Source organism: Pelmatolapia mariae, linkage group LG10_11, assembly GCF_036321145.2.
Source record: "Pelmatolapia mariae isolate MD_Pm_ZW linkage group LG10_11, Pm_UMD_F_2, whole genome shotgun sequence".
In the NCBI taxonomy this organism is placed as follows: domain Eukaryota; kingdom Metazoa; phylum Chordata; class Actinopteri; order Cichliformes; family Cichlidae; genus Pelmatolapia; species Pelmatolapia mariae.
The window spans coordinates 19987430-20001695 of NC_086236.1; the positions used below are offsets into that span (position 1 = coordinate 19987430).

General features: G+C 42.0%; 2 protein-coding genes across 5 annotated transcripts; both read left to right on the forward strand.

Annotated features, from left to right (window-relative positions):
- The first annotated feature begins 1861 nt into the window (after window positions 1-1861).
- On the forward strand, window positions 1862-7681 carry pigs (phosphatidylinositol glycan anchor biosynthesis, class S). Of its 2 annotated transcripts, XM_063486057.1 has the most exons (13): window positions 1862-1915; window positions 3128-3267; window positions 3364-3475; window positions 3560-3649; window positions 3758-3849; window positions 4060-4300; window positions 4378-4520; window positions 4605-4719; window positions 4814-4959; window positions 5052-5152; window positions 5232-5442; window positions 6224-6473; window positions 7137-7229. In XM_063486057.1, exons 1-12 carry the CDS (start codon window positions 1897-1899, stop codon window positions 6446-6448), a joined length of 1635 nt encoding a protein of 544 aa, XP_063342127.1. In that variant the 5' UTR covers window positions 1862-1896; the 3' UTR covers window positions 6449-6473; window positions 7137-7229. The 2 variants fall into 2 exon arrangements, with proteins under 2 accessions (XP_063342127.1, XP_063342126.1); XM_063486056.1 differs by lacking the exon at window positions 6224-6473 and having other exon boundaries at window positions 7137-7681.
- Window positions 7682-8283: 602 nt separating this feature from the next.
- Window positions 8284-13855, forward strand: LOC134637182 (serine/arginine-rich splicing factor 1B). Of its 3 annotated transcripts, none has more exons than XM_063487544.1 (6): window positions 8284-8695; window positions 9167-9372; window positions 9476-9648; window positions 12164-12671; window positions 12798-12886; window positions 13234-13855. In XM_063487544.1, exons 1-4 carry the CDS (start codon window positions 8505-8507, stop codon window positions 12374-12376), a joined length of 783 nt encoding a protein of 260 aa, XP_063343614.1. In that variant the 5' UTR covers window positions 8284-8504; the 3' UTR covers window positions 12377-12671; window positions 12798-12886; window positions 13234-13855. The 3 variants fall into 3 exon arrangements, with proteins under 3 accessions (XP_063343614.1, XP_063343615.1, XP_063343616.1); XM_063487545.1 differs by having other exon boundaries at window positions 12164-12479; XM_063487546.1 differs by having other exon boundaries at window positions 12164-12376.
- Window positions 13856-14266: the final 411 nt, after the last annotated feature.

Here is a 14266-nt window from a genome sequence, read left to right on the forward strand (position 1 = left end):
GAACAATAACACCAAATGTAAAAGACAAACTCAGGCCAAAAGGTACAAAAATATAGAAAATCGCTCCACAATTTTGCAGCTGCAACTTCAAAAGCCCCGTCACCTCTGAGTTTACGTTGTCTTCGGAACGAGCAAAAGTCTCTGGTCTGCTGACCTGAGAGAACGAGGCGGGACATAAGAGTGCAACAGCTCAGACAGATAAAATGATGCAGAATCATTAAGAGACTTAAAGACAAATAAAATGGATTCGTAAACTAACTAGAAGCCAGTGAAGGGACGCTAAAATTGGAGTGATGTGCTCTTGCGTTCTTGCACCAGATAAAAATCGAGCGGCGGTGTTTTGCACCCGCTGTAGGTGAGCAACTGGCCTGGCTGATTCCAATGAAAAGTGCATTGCAGTAATTGACACAAGAGGTTATAAAACAGAAGTATTAATGTTTCAAGGTTGGACTAGAGTGGCTTGACCTTTGGCAGTCACCTCAACTGGAAAAAGCAGGCTTTTACTGCAGTGTTCACATAAGCTTTGAGCTTTAGAGAAGGATCCGTTTTTTACTCCTAAATTAGTGATAATGGATTTCTCATAAGGGGCCAGAGAGGAAAGGTCAATGCAGGGGTTGCTGCTGGTGTTGCTGAGTCTAAACAATGTGACTTCTGTCTTGTTCTCATTAAAATTCAAGTGATTTATCACCATCCATCTCCTGATGTCAATAAGGCCATCATGGAGAGGCTGGACAGAGCATTCAGCTGTGTGCTTCAGTGAAAAATAAACATGAGGTCTGAAGTGTACCTTATGTTGGATCCAAAAGATGTGTATCACCATTTTCACTAGCAGTACTGAGGCTACCAGTTTCTTAAAATTATTTAGATGAAATAAACACTTTATGAAAGGGTATCTGTGGTGTCCAGTAGAGTCCAAGGGTCACCACACAAGTCACCCAAATTTAACAAAGCTGACTTAAAAGTAATGAGGTCATCTGTTTAACACCAGGACCAGCTGGACAAATCAGAGCAGGGTAAATACATAACTGAGAGAGCAGCTGTTTCCTCCCTTATTGCCTGTTCTTGGGTGTCCTTGAGCACCCTGGCTAACTTCCATAAATCATCCCAGGGTTAACAGATCAAATTGGGGTTTTACTGAACAGCTTGAGGAAGATGACAGTGATGCAGGTGGATGTCCCTCTAGTGTCCTTACCTGACAGAACGACCAGAATATGTGCATCTTCAGTGTCTGACAAGTGGTCATCAACACCAGGGCACCACAAGGGACTGTCCCCTCCCTTTCCTATTCACCCTCTACACCACGGACTTCAGCCACCGCACAGAGACCTGGTATCTTCAGCAGTTTTATAATGAGTCTGTGATGGTTGGATGCATGAGCGAGAGTGATGAGATGAGTACAGGGCTGTGGTGGACTTGTTTTTCCACATGTTGCGGGCATGCTGCTGGGGCAGCAGACTAAGGATCATATGTTTTAATCGTGTAAATAACACTAAGCTTACTCACTTTTATTGGTTGCTCAGGGAATTTATGCATTCACAAAGATGAATTGAGCCTGTCGTTATTAAAGCTACCACAGGTGGCGCTGAATGCCCATATTTATCACAGTGTGTTTGTGCGTTTAATTCTTTTACAGGGTGCGCCGACGGTCATTTTCACTCCTGCACTCCTTTACAAAACAACGTACAGCCCTAACACTTTTTTTAATTATACGGACAGACAGGTTTATATGCAAATATTTGATCATATTTAATTTAATGTAAGCTATCTGTATGAACCACGGTTCTGTTTTCGTCCTCAGATGAAGAACCCTTTAGATACGTTTAAAAATCGGTCATGTGATCGGTGCTGCTGGCTGCTTGGCATCAACGAGTGCTCCCTCCCAGTTCATTGGAAGAAATGGCTATCACGGAAGTGGGTGAGTATATTCGTAACTGAAATGAGTGGAAATGATTTAATTTTTATTAAGTGTTTCATTTTCATTGGTTTACGTTAGATTTATTAAACATGAATCTTTGTACAAAGTGCAACCATAGCGGGCTAACAGGAGCCGTTTTCTCCATGTTATGACCCTTTGAAGCTAATGGCTAGCTAGCCGCAGTTGCAGGGGTGATGCCCTGACACTGCAAGAACACCTGCTGTTTACTACACGATTTGTTTTTGTTTTGTTTTTTTAAATATATATTTTTAATTAAAGGAATACTTAAGATAGTAAAGCTTCCACAAAGGAGAGTAACATGCCTAATGTTTACACTGAACCTCGTTTACAACCATGTAAGGCACTGTAGTTGATGCAGCATGATAGACACAGATGCAAATGTCTTACTCAGTCAGTGGTCACCAGTCTGGACATATCGAGGGTACGTAGGGGTCAAGGATTGGGATAAAATCCTCTGTCATAATATACAGTCACCGGATATTTTATTAGGTACACCATGAGACAACTGGGTTTGATCTCACACTGTAGTCACAAAGGGGTGGACATGGTCAGCAACAAAACTCAGGTATGGTATTTAAACGAGGCTCAGTTGGTGCTAAGGGGCCAAGAGCATATCCCCCACACCAGTCACACCACCAGATGCCTGTACTGTTGATACAAGACAAGGTGGAGCCCTACCTCTATGCTGTTGATGTCAAATTGTGACTAAAAAAGTGGCCAGTGAGTGTGTGTGACCTATTTTAAAATATTATATTTAACATATTGTTCAATGATTTCCAGAAGCGAAAAAAAGAAAACTATTTCATTTTTTAACAATGGAGTATTTTTTAGTTTAAACACCAGGGTAAACTGATTATGTTTGCTGGTGCTTATATAAATGATCTGATTTTGTTTTAGCCTGAATCCCAAGTTAGGTTTGAATGTTGGCATTTAGAGCTGAAATAGTTGGTCAGTTATCTGTTTAAACAAAGTTTTTCTGCAGTTATTTTGGTAATAGATCGATTGTTACAGTTAGTCATTTTAATGTGAAACAGTGTTTATTTTAACTAAGCTGTTATTGAATTTAAGATGGGTGTATTTCACATGTATACTTTAATTTCTACTGTACTCCATTTTTAATTGATAGATAGTTAGTAGATGTATCATCAGTGAAAATCTTTCAAACAACAATACTGTGTCTTTGTCTCCCAGAGCGTCGACGAGGTCAGCTTGCTGCTCTATCCATAGCAGCCGTTGTCATCATTGTGGGAGTCCCTTTGTGGTGGCGAACAACTGAGACGTACCGCGCCTGGTTACCTGTCAGTCAGATCAAAGATCTGGCTAAACTGCAGGTTTTTTAGTGTTTCTATTTATCTCTCATGCCTTGTAGTTGATTGGTCTTCCCTGTGTAATACATTCTTATCGCTACGTTATTTCTTATTTTGCAGCTGCATCTGAGCGCTGATGTCGAGGTTGTGTTTGCACGGGGCACCGTGTCGCCAGAACAGCAGAAAAAGGTCCCGCTGACACAGACGCATGATGAGGAACATGCAGTGGATGGTGATTTGCTCATGCAGTTTATGATTCTGCAGTCACAGAATATGAAGCCTGCAAGGTCGTTTGACTCTCAAACTTTCTTTCCAGAGGACACAACGTTGAGGTACAGATATGAAACAAAGTACCGCACAGCTACAATCATGGAGGAAGATTCCCTGAAAAAGCTGACTGCTGCAGGTGAGCAGCAGCCTGTCAAATGCAACTTGCGGTACTTCAGATGTTGACATTTGACATTTTTTCTCAAAGAAAGCACAGCTGATAATCACGCTAATTTTTCTGCTTTAGAGGCAGATCTGTCTCTGCACATGCTCAGTGAGAGCCCGTGCGGTTCTTTAGTTGTGTATGTGATCCCGGAGTCCTCTTCTTTGCTGCCTGAGGTAAAACTGAAGCTTTTTTATTGTATTTCATGAGTGTGATCACTCCATGCTAATTGCTATTAGAAAAAAGGATAATGAAGAAAATATAATTTACTGTCACAGATTGTAAATACAGTACCTTCTGCAAAGCTTGAAACACAATTATTTATTTGTTATATTCCAGGTAAGACAAAAATAATAAAGTATGCATTGCACCTTCATTCCTTTCAGGATGTGAATGTGTATATCGGTCAGCGAAGGACAGCCCTGGTGCGTATCAGCGCCCAGATGAGAGTGGGCAAGACACTAGAGCAATTGCTGGCTCAGCTGGAGCCCCAGATCAAGCAGGTGCTCCAAGTGATGTCTTTTAGCCACACTGACATCACCGTTGCACTCAGCGACAGAGTCCGTTTTAGACCTGGCAACAAAGAGAGCATTGCTGACAGCATGAGAGCCTTCAAATCTAGCCCAGGTTGGTAATTCGGCTCCGGGTTTAACTCTGAGAACACGTTTGCATCTTTTTTCTGATTGTTCTTATCTTCCTGTCAGGTTATGAGATCACATTCAGTCTGCTGAACCCTGATCCAAAGTCACACCAGCTGCACTGGGACATTGAGGGTGCCGTGCAGACATACATCCAGCCTTTGCTTACAAAACTGTCCCCTCTGGCTAACTTTAGCATCGACTCTCAGGTGCTGTTAATGCACAGTCCCCATTATGACAAAGAAAAGATGCTCAATTATTGGAAGTTAAGGTTAACCTTTCCTTTTTTACAGACCTTGTACTACACCATGCTCGGAGTGACCCCACGCTTTGACAGCAGCCTCGAGGCTTACACGCTCAACGCTGACAGCCTTGCACATGTCATCAACCCGGTGGAGGCTAGACTTGGTAAAAGTCTGCTTTTTTAAATGATCATGGTTTAGCTTTTTCTTCTGTATTTAAATACAATATGTTTTAATTCTTTTTTGCGTTTGACTTCCAGGCTCTAATGCGGCATCTTCTAACCCTGTGTTAAATTTTCTGCTGTATGTCCCGGATATTCGTCATTCACCCCTTTACATCCACGATCACAGGAAACAGGAAGTCCCTTCCAATGCGTTTCACTCTCCACGGTGGGGTGGAATCATGGTAAGAAGAATGAAGAGCAACGCTGAGGGATAGCTGCATGTTTATTTTGTTATGTTGGGTATTGTAACCTATATTTATCCATGTTTTTGCAGGTTTATAACGTGAATGGTTTCTATGGGTCGGAGACTGAGTTCCCTGTTCACGTCAACATTAACATGGCTAAAGTGATGGGAGTCTTCCTCGCCCAGCTTCGGTAAGTGTTAACCTGCAGTGTGGCAGTCGTTTTCTTTCCTCTCAACACAAAGTAACCTTCATGTGCCGTGTCCTGTCAGGTTGTTGCTGGGCGTGCAGTCACTAAGCCCCCCACCTGGCTTCCTGGTGGCACCGTGTGGTAGCACAGGACTAGCGGACTGGGAGCTGGATCGCCTCATGTGGAGTCGTAGTGTGGAAAACATTGCAACAGCAACCACCACCATCACCTCTCTGGCGCAGTTGCTGGACCAGATAGGCAACATTGTTATCAATGACAACATTGCACAGCAGGTAAGGTGAAGGTGTGGTAGTAGTTATGCGTTTGTTCCATGTAGCAAAATTGTGCATGTGCGTAGATTTCTTAACACATCTTAACTTTGATTCTGGAGATTTATGTCATTGTTTTGGTTTCTCAGTTTGAATTTAAAACTGTCATATGTGACTTTATTTTGTTGTTAAATACTTTGTTATTGTCAGTTAATCAACAACAAACGAGCTACTTCCTGCTCATCACCTGAAGACAAAAATCCAAAATTCATCCTTGTTTTAATAATTGTATTATTGTACTGGCAACATAGTAGTGAGGACGCAAACTAAAGTTAGTTAGTAAGCTTCTACTCTGAGGGGCTTCTGGTTCATTTGCACTGGCAGGTAACAAAGACTGGCCAGAAGAGCATCTGTTTAATGTAGTACAATCAGGTCCTAGCTGGGGGAAGTCAGGAACAACATCAGCAATCACACTACATAAGCTGAAATTAGAAACATAAAAAAACAAAATCAAAAACTATTTCTGTTGTCACGGCCAGCTCAAAAAGTAAAAAAAAAAAAAAAGCTCAATTAATCTCAGTGACTGCAACATATAAAGAGGATGCCACACCAGAGTTTCAATTTGTCAGCAATAATTATTTTATTTAAACAGAATGAAGGTCTGGAGGCCTGGAAGACGGTAAGATAAACATGGAAGGAGTCCAGGCCAGCCACACAGGAGGCTGTGGGACCCAGAACCTCTCTCCCTAAACTAATAGAATAATAAAACCCATTCATCCATCTTCTGCCACTTATCCATGTCCAGATCACCGGTGCAGCAGCCTGGGGAACACAGAGGCATACCCTCGGTCTCTCGGCCAGCCAAGAAATGGAATCTCTTGGGTTTGCCCTGGTGCATCCTCCCAGAAGGACAGGCCGGGAACAGGACATGCCCAGGAGGCATCCTAGTCAGATGGCTGAACCACCTCGGCTGGCTCTTTGCAATGTGGAGGAGCAGCTCCTCTACTCTGAGCCCCTCTTAGATGACTGAAACCCTTGCCTGTCTCTAGGGAGAGGTCAGCCAACATTCGGAGAAAGCTCATTTATATTGCTTGTATCCGCAATCTCATTCTTTTGAGTTAGTACCGAGAAGCTAGTGGACAAAGTTGCAGACCTGTCCCTCTGTCTGCATCTCACTCAACAAGAGCCCGAGATACTGAAAAATCCCCCATTTGGGGCAGCAACTTGAGCTTAACCCTGACTGGGCACTCCACCTTGTTTTGGCATAGATCTGTGGTCTCAGACATGGAAGTGCTAGTTCTCATTCTTGCTGCATCACACGCAGCTGTGAACTGCTCCAATGTGAACTGGAGACCACCACCTGATGAACCACATCATCTGCAAAAAGCAAAGTTGAGGACCTGAAACCACAAAATTAGAAGCTTTTTGCCACTTGGGTGCACACCTAGAAATTCTGACTCTAAAATTTTGTCCATGCCTCTTTTTTTTTTTTTAAAGAAAAGATACACAAAAAAAATCGCCCTATGGAAAACCAAAAAATAACACTTTCATATCACACTGCATATATGAACACAAAAACAAACCGAATGAACCAAAATAAACAAAAGGCCATTTCAGTCTCGGTATCAGAGTGGTATCTTACGCCTAACAATTTCCTCTAATTTCATAATAATAACAATAATAATACATAACCTGTGAACTATTTTGCTAATATGCAGGTGTCCAGTGCTGTCACATCCCTGCAGCTGGCCATGGCTGAGCTGGAGGTCGGAAACCTCGGCTTTGCTCTGCAGTACAGCAAAGAGGCCATCTTGGCTTCGGAGAAAGCATTCTTCGACCCTTCGCTCCTTCACCTGCTCTACTTTCCAGACGATCAGAAGTTTGCTATCTACATACCACTCTTCCTGCCCATGTGCGTGCCTATTCTGCTCTCAATGCTGAAAATAGTGTCGGAGGCCAGGCAGAGACGCAGAGAAAAGCAAGCCAAAAAGGAATAAGAGGCACTCAAGCAGGAGAAGAAGAACAAAGAAACTGTATGAACAAACCATTTCGTTAGTGGCCTGAAAAGGCTCATGTGAACCATTGTGGTTTGGGGTTTACAACTCATATTGTTTTGTACAAGGATTTATGCCTGATGTACTGAGTGATTGCAGCGACTGTCTGACACTGTGTGGCTGAAAGCTTCAGTTTATTTATTTTATTTCTCGTGTTATTAAGAAATAAAAACTAAAGTTCTGTCTCGTTGTAAACCCGTTTTTTTTTTTTTCTATTATTACATTACTGCAGATCTCCAAAAGTCCAAATTGGGCTTTGAGGTTCATCTAATAAAAAAAATCAGCTTCAACAATTGAAATCTAGCTGTTTTGATGATCATTTGGCTCAGGTGGGAAAAGATTTCCTCACAAAACACTGAATAAGTTACTCTCTCTAGTGTCTGTTGCTTAAATACTTATGAAGTTATGATTTTCACTGTCATGGCCACATGACAGTTTAGTGATGAAGAGGACATTATATGCTTCTTAAAGGACTTTGAATGGAGATTGTTGCACAATACTTAATGGGCTGGTACTTATATAGCACGCCTGAGCAATCAGAGCACATTTACGAATTATACAGTTGTTCATACACTCGGTATTTATACCTAAACGCCTTCTAACATTAACACGTCCACTCACACCTAATCAATGGGGTTTAGGATCTTCCTCGAGGATTTATAGATCGGTCCACTGACCTTCAGACTGGTAGATAACCCTACCATCTGAACAGCTGTGGCTCAGGTTACGGGTTACGCTTTAAAGTGTAACCTCACTCTCCGGTAGGTGGCGGTATACGCCTTTTAAAGCTAGACGTACCCAGTGAAGAAGAATCTGTTATCGGTAGCTTCTGCTTGCAACTTTTAGCTCTTGCTTATCTCGTTGTTTGAATTCCGCTTCGAAGGGTTTCAATTTTTATTAAGGTGTAGCTTAAACCGAATCTCTAACGCGCAATTCGTACATGCCGCTTACTATCTAGGCGCCACTCTAGTCATTTTTCACCAAAAGTTGATCTATTAGCCGGCTTGCTAACTTCCCTCGCGTTGCGCCATCATGTCTGGCGGTCTCATTCGAGGACCCGCGGGGAGTAACGACTGTCGGATATATGTGGGAAATCTCCCTCCCGACATACGTTCAAAAGACGTGGAAGACTTATTTTACAAGTACGGAAGTATTCGTGATATAGATCTGAAGAACCGAAGAGGAGGACCACCGTTTGCTTTCGTGCAGTTCGACGACCCGAGGTGAGCCGCATTGTCCCGCCGCCACGTCTGCCTGTTATCTCCACAGTTAGCCAGCTACACCCAAATAAGGGGTAAACAGGCACACAACGTGCGAGTTGACGGCATATAACCTGTGGCAAGAATTTGGTTTAGGAGAAGGTTTGAGTCGAGTAATTGGAGCTCTTTTTGGATTGTCGTGAAATGTGTTGTTGAGGCCTGCAGGAGGCCACGTTAATTGGCGGTTTACCCCGTTAAGTACCTGTGAATGTGAATGTGCTTGCAAATTGGCTACCACGTTTTAGCTGATAGGTAATGTTCAAGATGCCAATTAAACGATTTAACAAAATATCTATCATCTATAAGTCCACTATAAGAGGCTAATTTCCTCCCCATTTTTAAATGGTCTGTGACAAAGACTGAAATATGAGTAAAACTGCATGTTTGTTTGCATTATTGGTATTAGATTATTCATTTCACTGTTCGATTTCACAGGGATGCTGAAGATGCTGTTTATGGGCGTGATGGATATGACTACGATGGCTACCGTCTGCGTGTGGAGTTCCCTAGAAGTGGAAGAGGAGGTGGAGGTGGTGGTGGTGGTGCTGGAGGAGGAGGAGGAGGAGGAGGAGGAATGGGACCCCCAAGGGGAAGGTACGGTCCCCCATCCCGACGCTCGGAGAACAGGGTCGTTGTCTCAGGTGAGTGGTGTATTTTTCTGTCTGAAGGTTGTGGTCTCTAGTTTAAAAGTGTGTAGTTGTATGTGTAAAGCTTACAAAACTTTTGTTGTTATTTACTTGTTAGGCCTTCCCCCCAGCGGGAGCTGGCAGGACCTGAAGGATCACATGCGGGAAGCAGGTGATGTATGTTATGCTGATGTGTTCCGTGATGGCACTGGTGTGGTGGAGTTTGTACGCAAAGAAGACATGACCTACGCCGTCCGTAAACTGGACAACACAAAGTTTCGCTCCCATGAGGTATGTAAATCCTCACATTGTCAGACTCTCTTAATAAGGACTAACTTGAAAAGCTTAGTCTTAAGAAGAAGAAAAAAAGGCGACAACTGGACTTCTTTAGGCTTGCAAAGAGGTTTCACCTTTATTCAAACGGAAAACAAATAGGGTAGAGTTACAGATATTTATGGTGTGTTCCTGAATAAGTCAGAATTTCTGTTTCCCAGTCAGAAATTGAATCTGGAACATACCCTGAACTTGGATGTCCCACTTGTAAAGTCAGATCAGACCCAGGAACTAAATAATTCACAGGCAGCTTACCTCGACAACAAAATGTGGCATTAACCCACCTTGGCTCATATGCTGACTCACATGATCAGTAGTGGGTCAACGATACTTGGGGCCGCTGCCAAAGGGAACAACTGCCGCTACACTTTAAATACCCAGGACTCTCAACCATTTGTTTTATATCATTTATTGATCTCACAAGGGAAATTGTTTTGTTACAGCAGCAGGATAAAGAATAAAAATTAGCCTGTCACAGAAAGACAGTCAGTTACAGTTTCACAGAAAATGTCAGGAATGTCGGCCTGAGGGAGAATGAACTCTTTTGCCTCAGTATTGTGGAGTGGGTGAGATGCAATGTTCCCTCTAATTTTTCATGTGTCTGAGCGAACACACAAACTCCCTGAGCGGCCCCTTGGACCACTGTGAGCAACAGCAGACGTGTGCACTGTCGTCACGCCAGCATCAAATCCATCCAAGTTACATGGTTTATTAAAATAATCAAATTACAGCATTTACATTTATGTTAGACTACTTTTAATTAACTGCTTTAGCCCACTTACAGTGAAAATTAAAAAAAATCTCGTTCATGACCTGTGTAGTATGTTAACACTATTGGAAGTAAAAATAACTTGGACTCCAATTTTGAAAACACGTTTTTTGGGTTTGTTTTTGTTTTTTTAAACACATGTTTTCAAAACAAAAAAACAAAACAAAGTTATACAACTTTGTTTTGTTTTTATTAAGTTCTGACTTGTATTATGAGTAGGTCTGGGAGAGAGTCCTGTAACTCTCTGTCTGCAAAATACAGTATATAATGGCCAATTAATTATATAGTTACTTCTTCAAAAAAGTAACTGAGTTTTGCAAAAAACAAAGTTTTTTGCAGCTGTTTACCTAAAAATGCAGCCAAGGCGGTTTTTTAAATAAACATTTCACACTATTTACAGAACAATCAGGTGTTCTGCATCAAATTTGATGCCACACAAATTATTTGTGCCACTCCAAAAAATAATTTCTGTGTTTTTGCTCACAGGTGGAGAGTGCTTTCGAGCGCTTTCCTTATAAAACACAGTTTTTACTGCTTCTTCTTGCAGTAAATATAAACAATGATAGTATTCGGGAAGAAAACCAAACATTGCATATATTTTTATCATACCTCTGGTTTTACGTGGCCTATCAACACAATTTAAAAACTGGTATAAAGTCCACACTTTTTCCGTCAATTGTTCCGTCTGTCCTGCTCACATCTCCAATGGTTGCACACGTTGTCATTAACGTGGCTTCACTCCACATCAGCCACGCCGCTTTGCTAGCTAAAACACCGGTGTCAGCACATAAGGACGCTGTCATAGCCTGTCAACGACGTTGATTAGCTGCGTATATATGAATGTGAATCGCATCGTTGGCTGGACTATGGGATAAGGTGGCATCGTTCTAATCCCATACGGGAGCAGCCAGTCACTTACTGACTAACACTGCAAAACAGATTTAATTGTTAACGTATTTATTTTAATTTCAATTCAGGTTAATTTTTATTGTTTGTTTTTTTTGTGCGCAACGCAGATTTTCTGTGCGCAGAGACTGTGCCAGCAGTGCGCAATTTCGCACGCGCGCAGCTTAGAGGGAACGTTGGTGAGATGGATTGTCCAAGATGGAGAGCAATTTGAGCGTCCTCCAAATTCTGGCCAATCATCGTTCCAACCTTGTGAATCAGTTGGCACTGATGCTTTTTCTTGCTCCTTATTGCTACCACAGATGGGTAGGAGACTGTTAAGGATCACTTAGAACTGAAGGAGCCTGTTGGCTGAAAAGTGAAACGTCTTTGCAAACCTAAAGTCTTGATGCCTTTTTTTTTTTTTACATCCTCCTTTATCTCCAAGCTCTTAAAGCTGTTAAGACTACCATTACCCAGATGACTGAGAACCAACACAGACATTGTAAGGAATGTGACAGTTAATTTGCAGTAAGTAAAGCAAAATGCTCAACTGTAAAGATTTCCTGGTGATAAGAATCAATAATTGGCTTATCTGTTTTATATTAACAGAAACGATCTTACTGAATGACGAATTGGCTGATTGTGCAAGTAATTTAAAGTTCTGATGTGTGGATTGGGGCTGTTGTGAAGCAGTATGTCTGTTTATTTATGACTAATACATCAACCAGGAAAAAATGTGGTTAGCTATTTCTGTATGTGGGTTTCATATAGCAGCAAAAGGAATGGTCGGTGATGTGTGCTCATGTTTGTGTTCAGGGTGAGACGGCTTACATCCGTGTGAAGATGGACGGTCCTCGGAGCCCCAGCTACGGTCGCTCTCGCTCTCGTAGCCGCAGTCGAAGCAGGAGCAAGAGTGGATCACGCAGCTACTCCCCACGCCGCAATAGAGGATCTCCCCGATATTCTCCCCGGCGCTCTCGCTCCCGCTCCCGCTCCCATTCCCGGTCTCGCTCCCGCTCTCGCACCTAGGCAAGCCTGACCTAAGAGCCAGAGTGGAAATCTTCACATTACTCAACGAATCCTGTATATTCATCAAGGATCATCTCGTGTGTCACCTATGTATGCTGTCATGGTGTGTGCTCCCTTCCCTAACCGACACCAACCCACCTGCAGTTTTATTTTCCATTCTAATTTTTGCAGACCAGTTGAGCGTGCACATGACCGAGTTTTGCTCCATTATTTCTTCTCTTCTCTCAAAACGTGTTCTGCTTCTGCTGTGTCATCTCTAATTCATCTGTGTACCTCTCTTCTCCTGATTGTCCTGGTTGAGTGTTGAATTTTTTTGCTTCATTTGCAAAGATTTTTTTTTTTTTTTTTTTTTTTTTTTTTTTTACTTCCTTCAGGCGAATACTGCTGTCTTTTTGACCTTCTTGTGTGTTTCTCTGTTCAGAGTTCAGAGGAACAGGATAGGATGGGAACAGAGGAAACAGTTCATATTAGGATAAACAGGAGGAGGAGGAGTCAAATGTGGCACCAATGGTATGATGGCTGTGCCTTGTCAACTGTGAAATTATAAGGCTGTTCATTTTTTCTTTTCTTTTTTTTCTTTTTTTCAAAAAGCATAAATCTGACAATAGGGCCCAGTTTGAATGTTTTCAGTAGTTAAGTTTTTTTTTTTTTTTTTTTTTTTTTTTTTTTGGTGCTTTTTCTCATCCTTTATCATACAAAGTAAATCTTTGTATTTTGGGCTTGATTATAGATGGTTTTCTCCTTTTTCTCAAAGTAAACTCCCTGGTAGCTGCATTTATTTACATTACTTAAAGCATTTTCCTGAAGGTGTGATTCTAACTCGCCTCCTTCTCTTTGGTTCTGCTGGTATTCTGAAGGTTTGGACTGGGCTCATTGTCTCACCATTCCGGAGCTGGATCAGGATTCAGGATCAGATTAGGATTAGGCTTCAGGATGGATACATGGAGCAGGATCATAGGAGCGTTTTTACCGGGAGAAGATCCCGACCCCCTGACCCTGTCCACATAAACCCATCAAACCGGAACCATTGTAGTGCGATATTCAGAAAAAATTGGCTTTCGAATTTTCCAAAATTTCCCTTTTTGTGTGGGACCTCACAGACAGACTTACTGGCTACACAGTGACGCACCGTTTATTTTTCTTTTTTAAATAATTAAAAAGAAGAGAAAAGCATGGATCAAATCCAGGAGGAGGGCTGGGAGGTGCAGGATGGATCCACACGCGTAAGGAGTGGTAAATAGTGGAAAACCGTTACCAGTGGAGGAGGGAGGGAGGGGTGAAGAGGGAAGTCTGGGAGGAGACAAGGGATCGTAACTTTAATGTGGTTTGTATCTTTTTTTCTTTTGTTTTTTTTTTTTTGTTTTTTTCTTTTTGGTCCAGTGTTTTTTTTCTAGCGGTGACTGACTTCTGATTTTCTTACACATGATCTCGATTATCTCAAAGCTTTATTCTCTTTTAATAAAACGTTCTACAACATTAGATGAACTGACTTTTTTCTTTCACTGCATTAAAAATGGTGTGTACAGAGTATTTGAACATATTCCTCTAGGTGGCTGCTGTTAATTTCATTGTTTTAAAAATCTCATAGCTTAGCAGGAGCACTGTTTGCCAAGGTGCTACCTCTTTCAGATCTTTCAGTCCCGCACTCTACACTTGTCTCTTATGATGAAGCCAGATTTGCCTCATTCTTCTTCCTCTTGCCTGGTCCACTTTGACGTCTCCACAATGGATCATCTGCCTCCATCTCACCCTGTCCCTGTCCTCTATATCCTCCTACACTACATCCATGAATCTTCTCTGAGGTCTTCTTTTACTCCTGCCTGGCAACTCCATCTTCATTTGTCTAGTATAATAATTGATTGCGTTTATATAGCGTTTTTCTAGGGACCC

Excerpts from the sequence above, each read along its gene's own strand:
- pigs (XM_063486056.1), top strand. Across the intron at positions 3,650-3,757 it reads GAAAAAGCTGACTGCTGCAG|AGGCAGATCTGTCTCTGCAC; the intron begins GTGAGCAGCAGC and ends TTTCTGCTTTAG. Across the intron at positions 3,850-4,059 it reads CCTCTTCTTTGCTGCCTGAG|GATGTGAATGTGTATATCGG; the intron begins GTAAAACTGAAG and ends CATTCCTTTCAG.
- LOC134637182 (XM_063487544.1), top strand. The coding sequence starts at position 8,505 with ATGTCTGGCGGTCTCATTCGAGGACCCGCGGGGAGTAACGACTGTCGG. Across the intron at positions 8,696-9,166 it reads GTGCAGTTCGACGACCCGAG|GGATGCTGAAGATGCTGTTT; the intron begins GTGAGCCGCATT and ends TCGATTTCACAG. Across the intron at positions 9,373-9,475 it reads GAACAGGGTCGTTGTCTCAG|GCCTTCCCCCCAGCGGGAGC; the intron begins GTGAGTGGTGTA and ends TTTACTTGTTAG.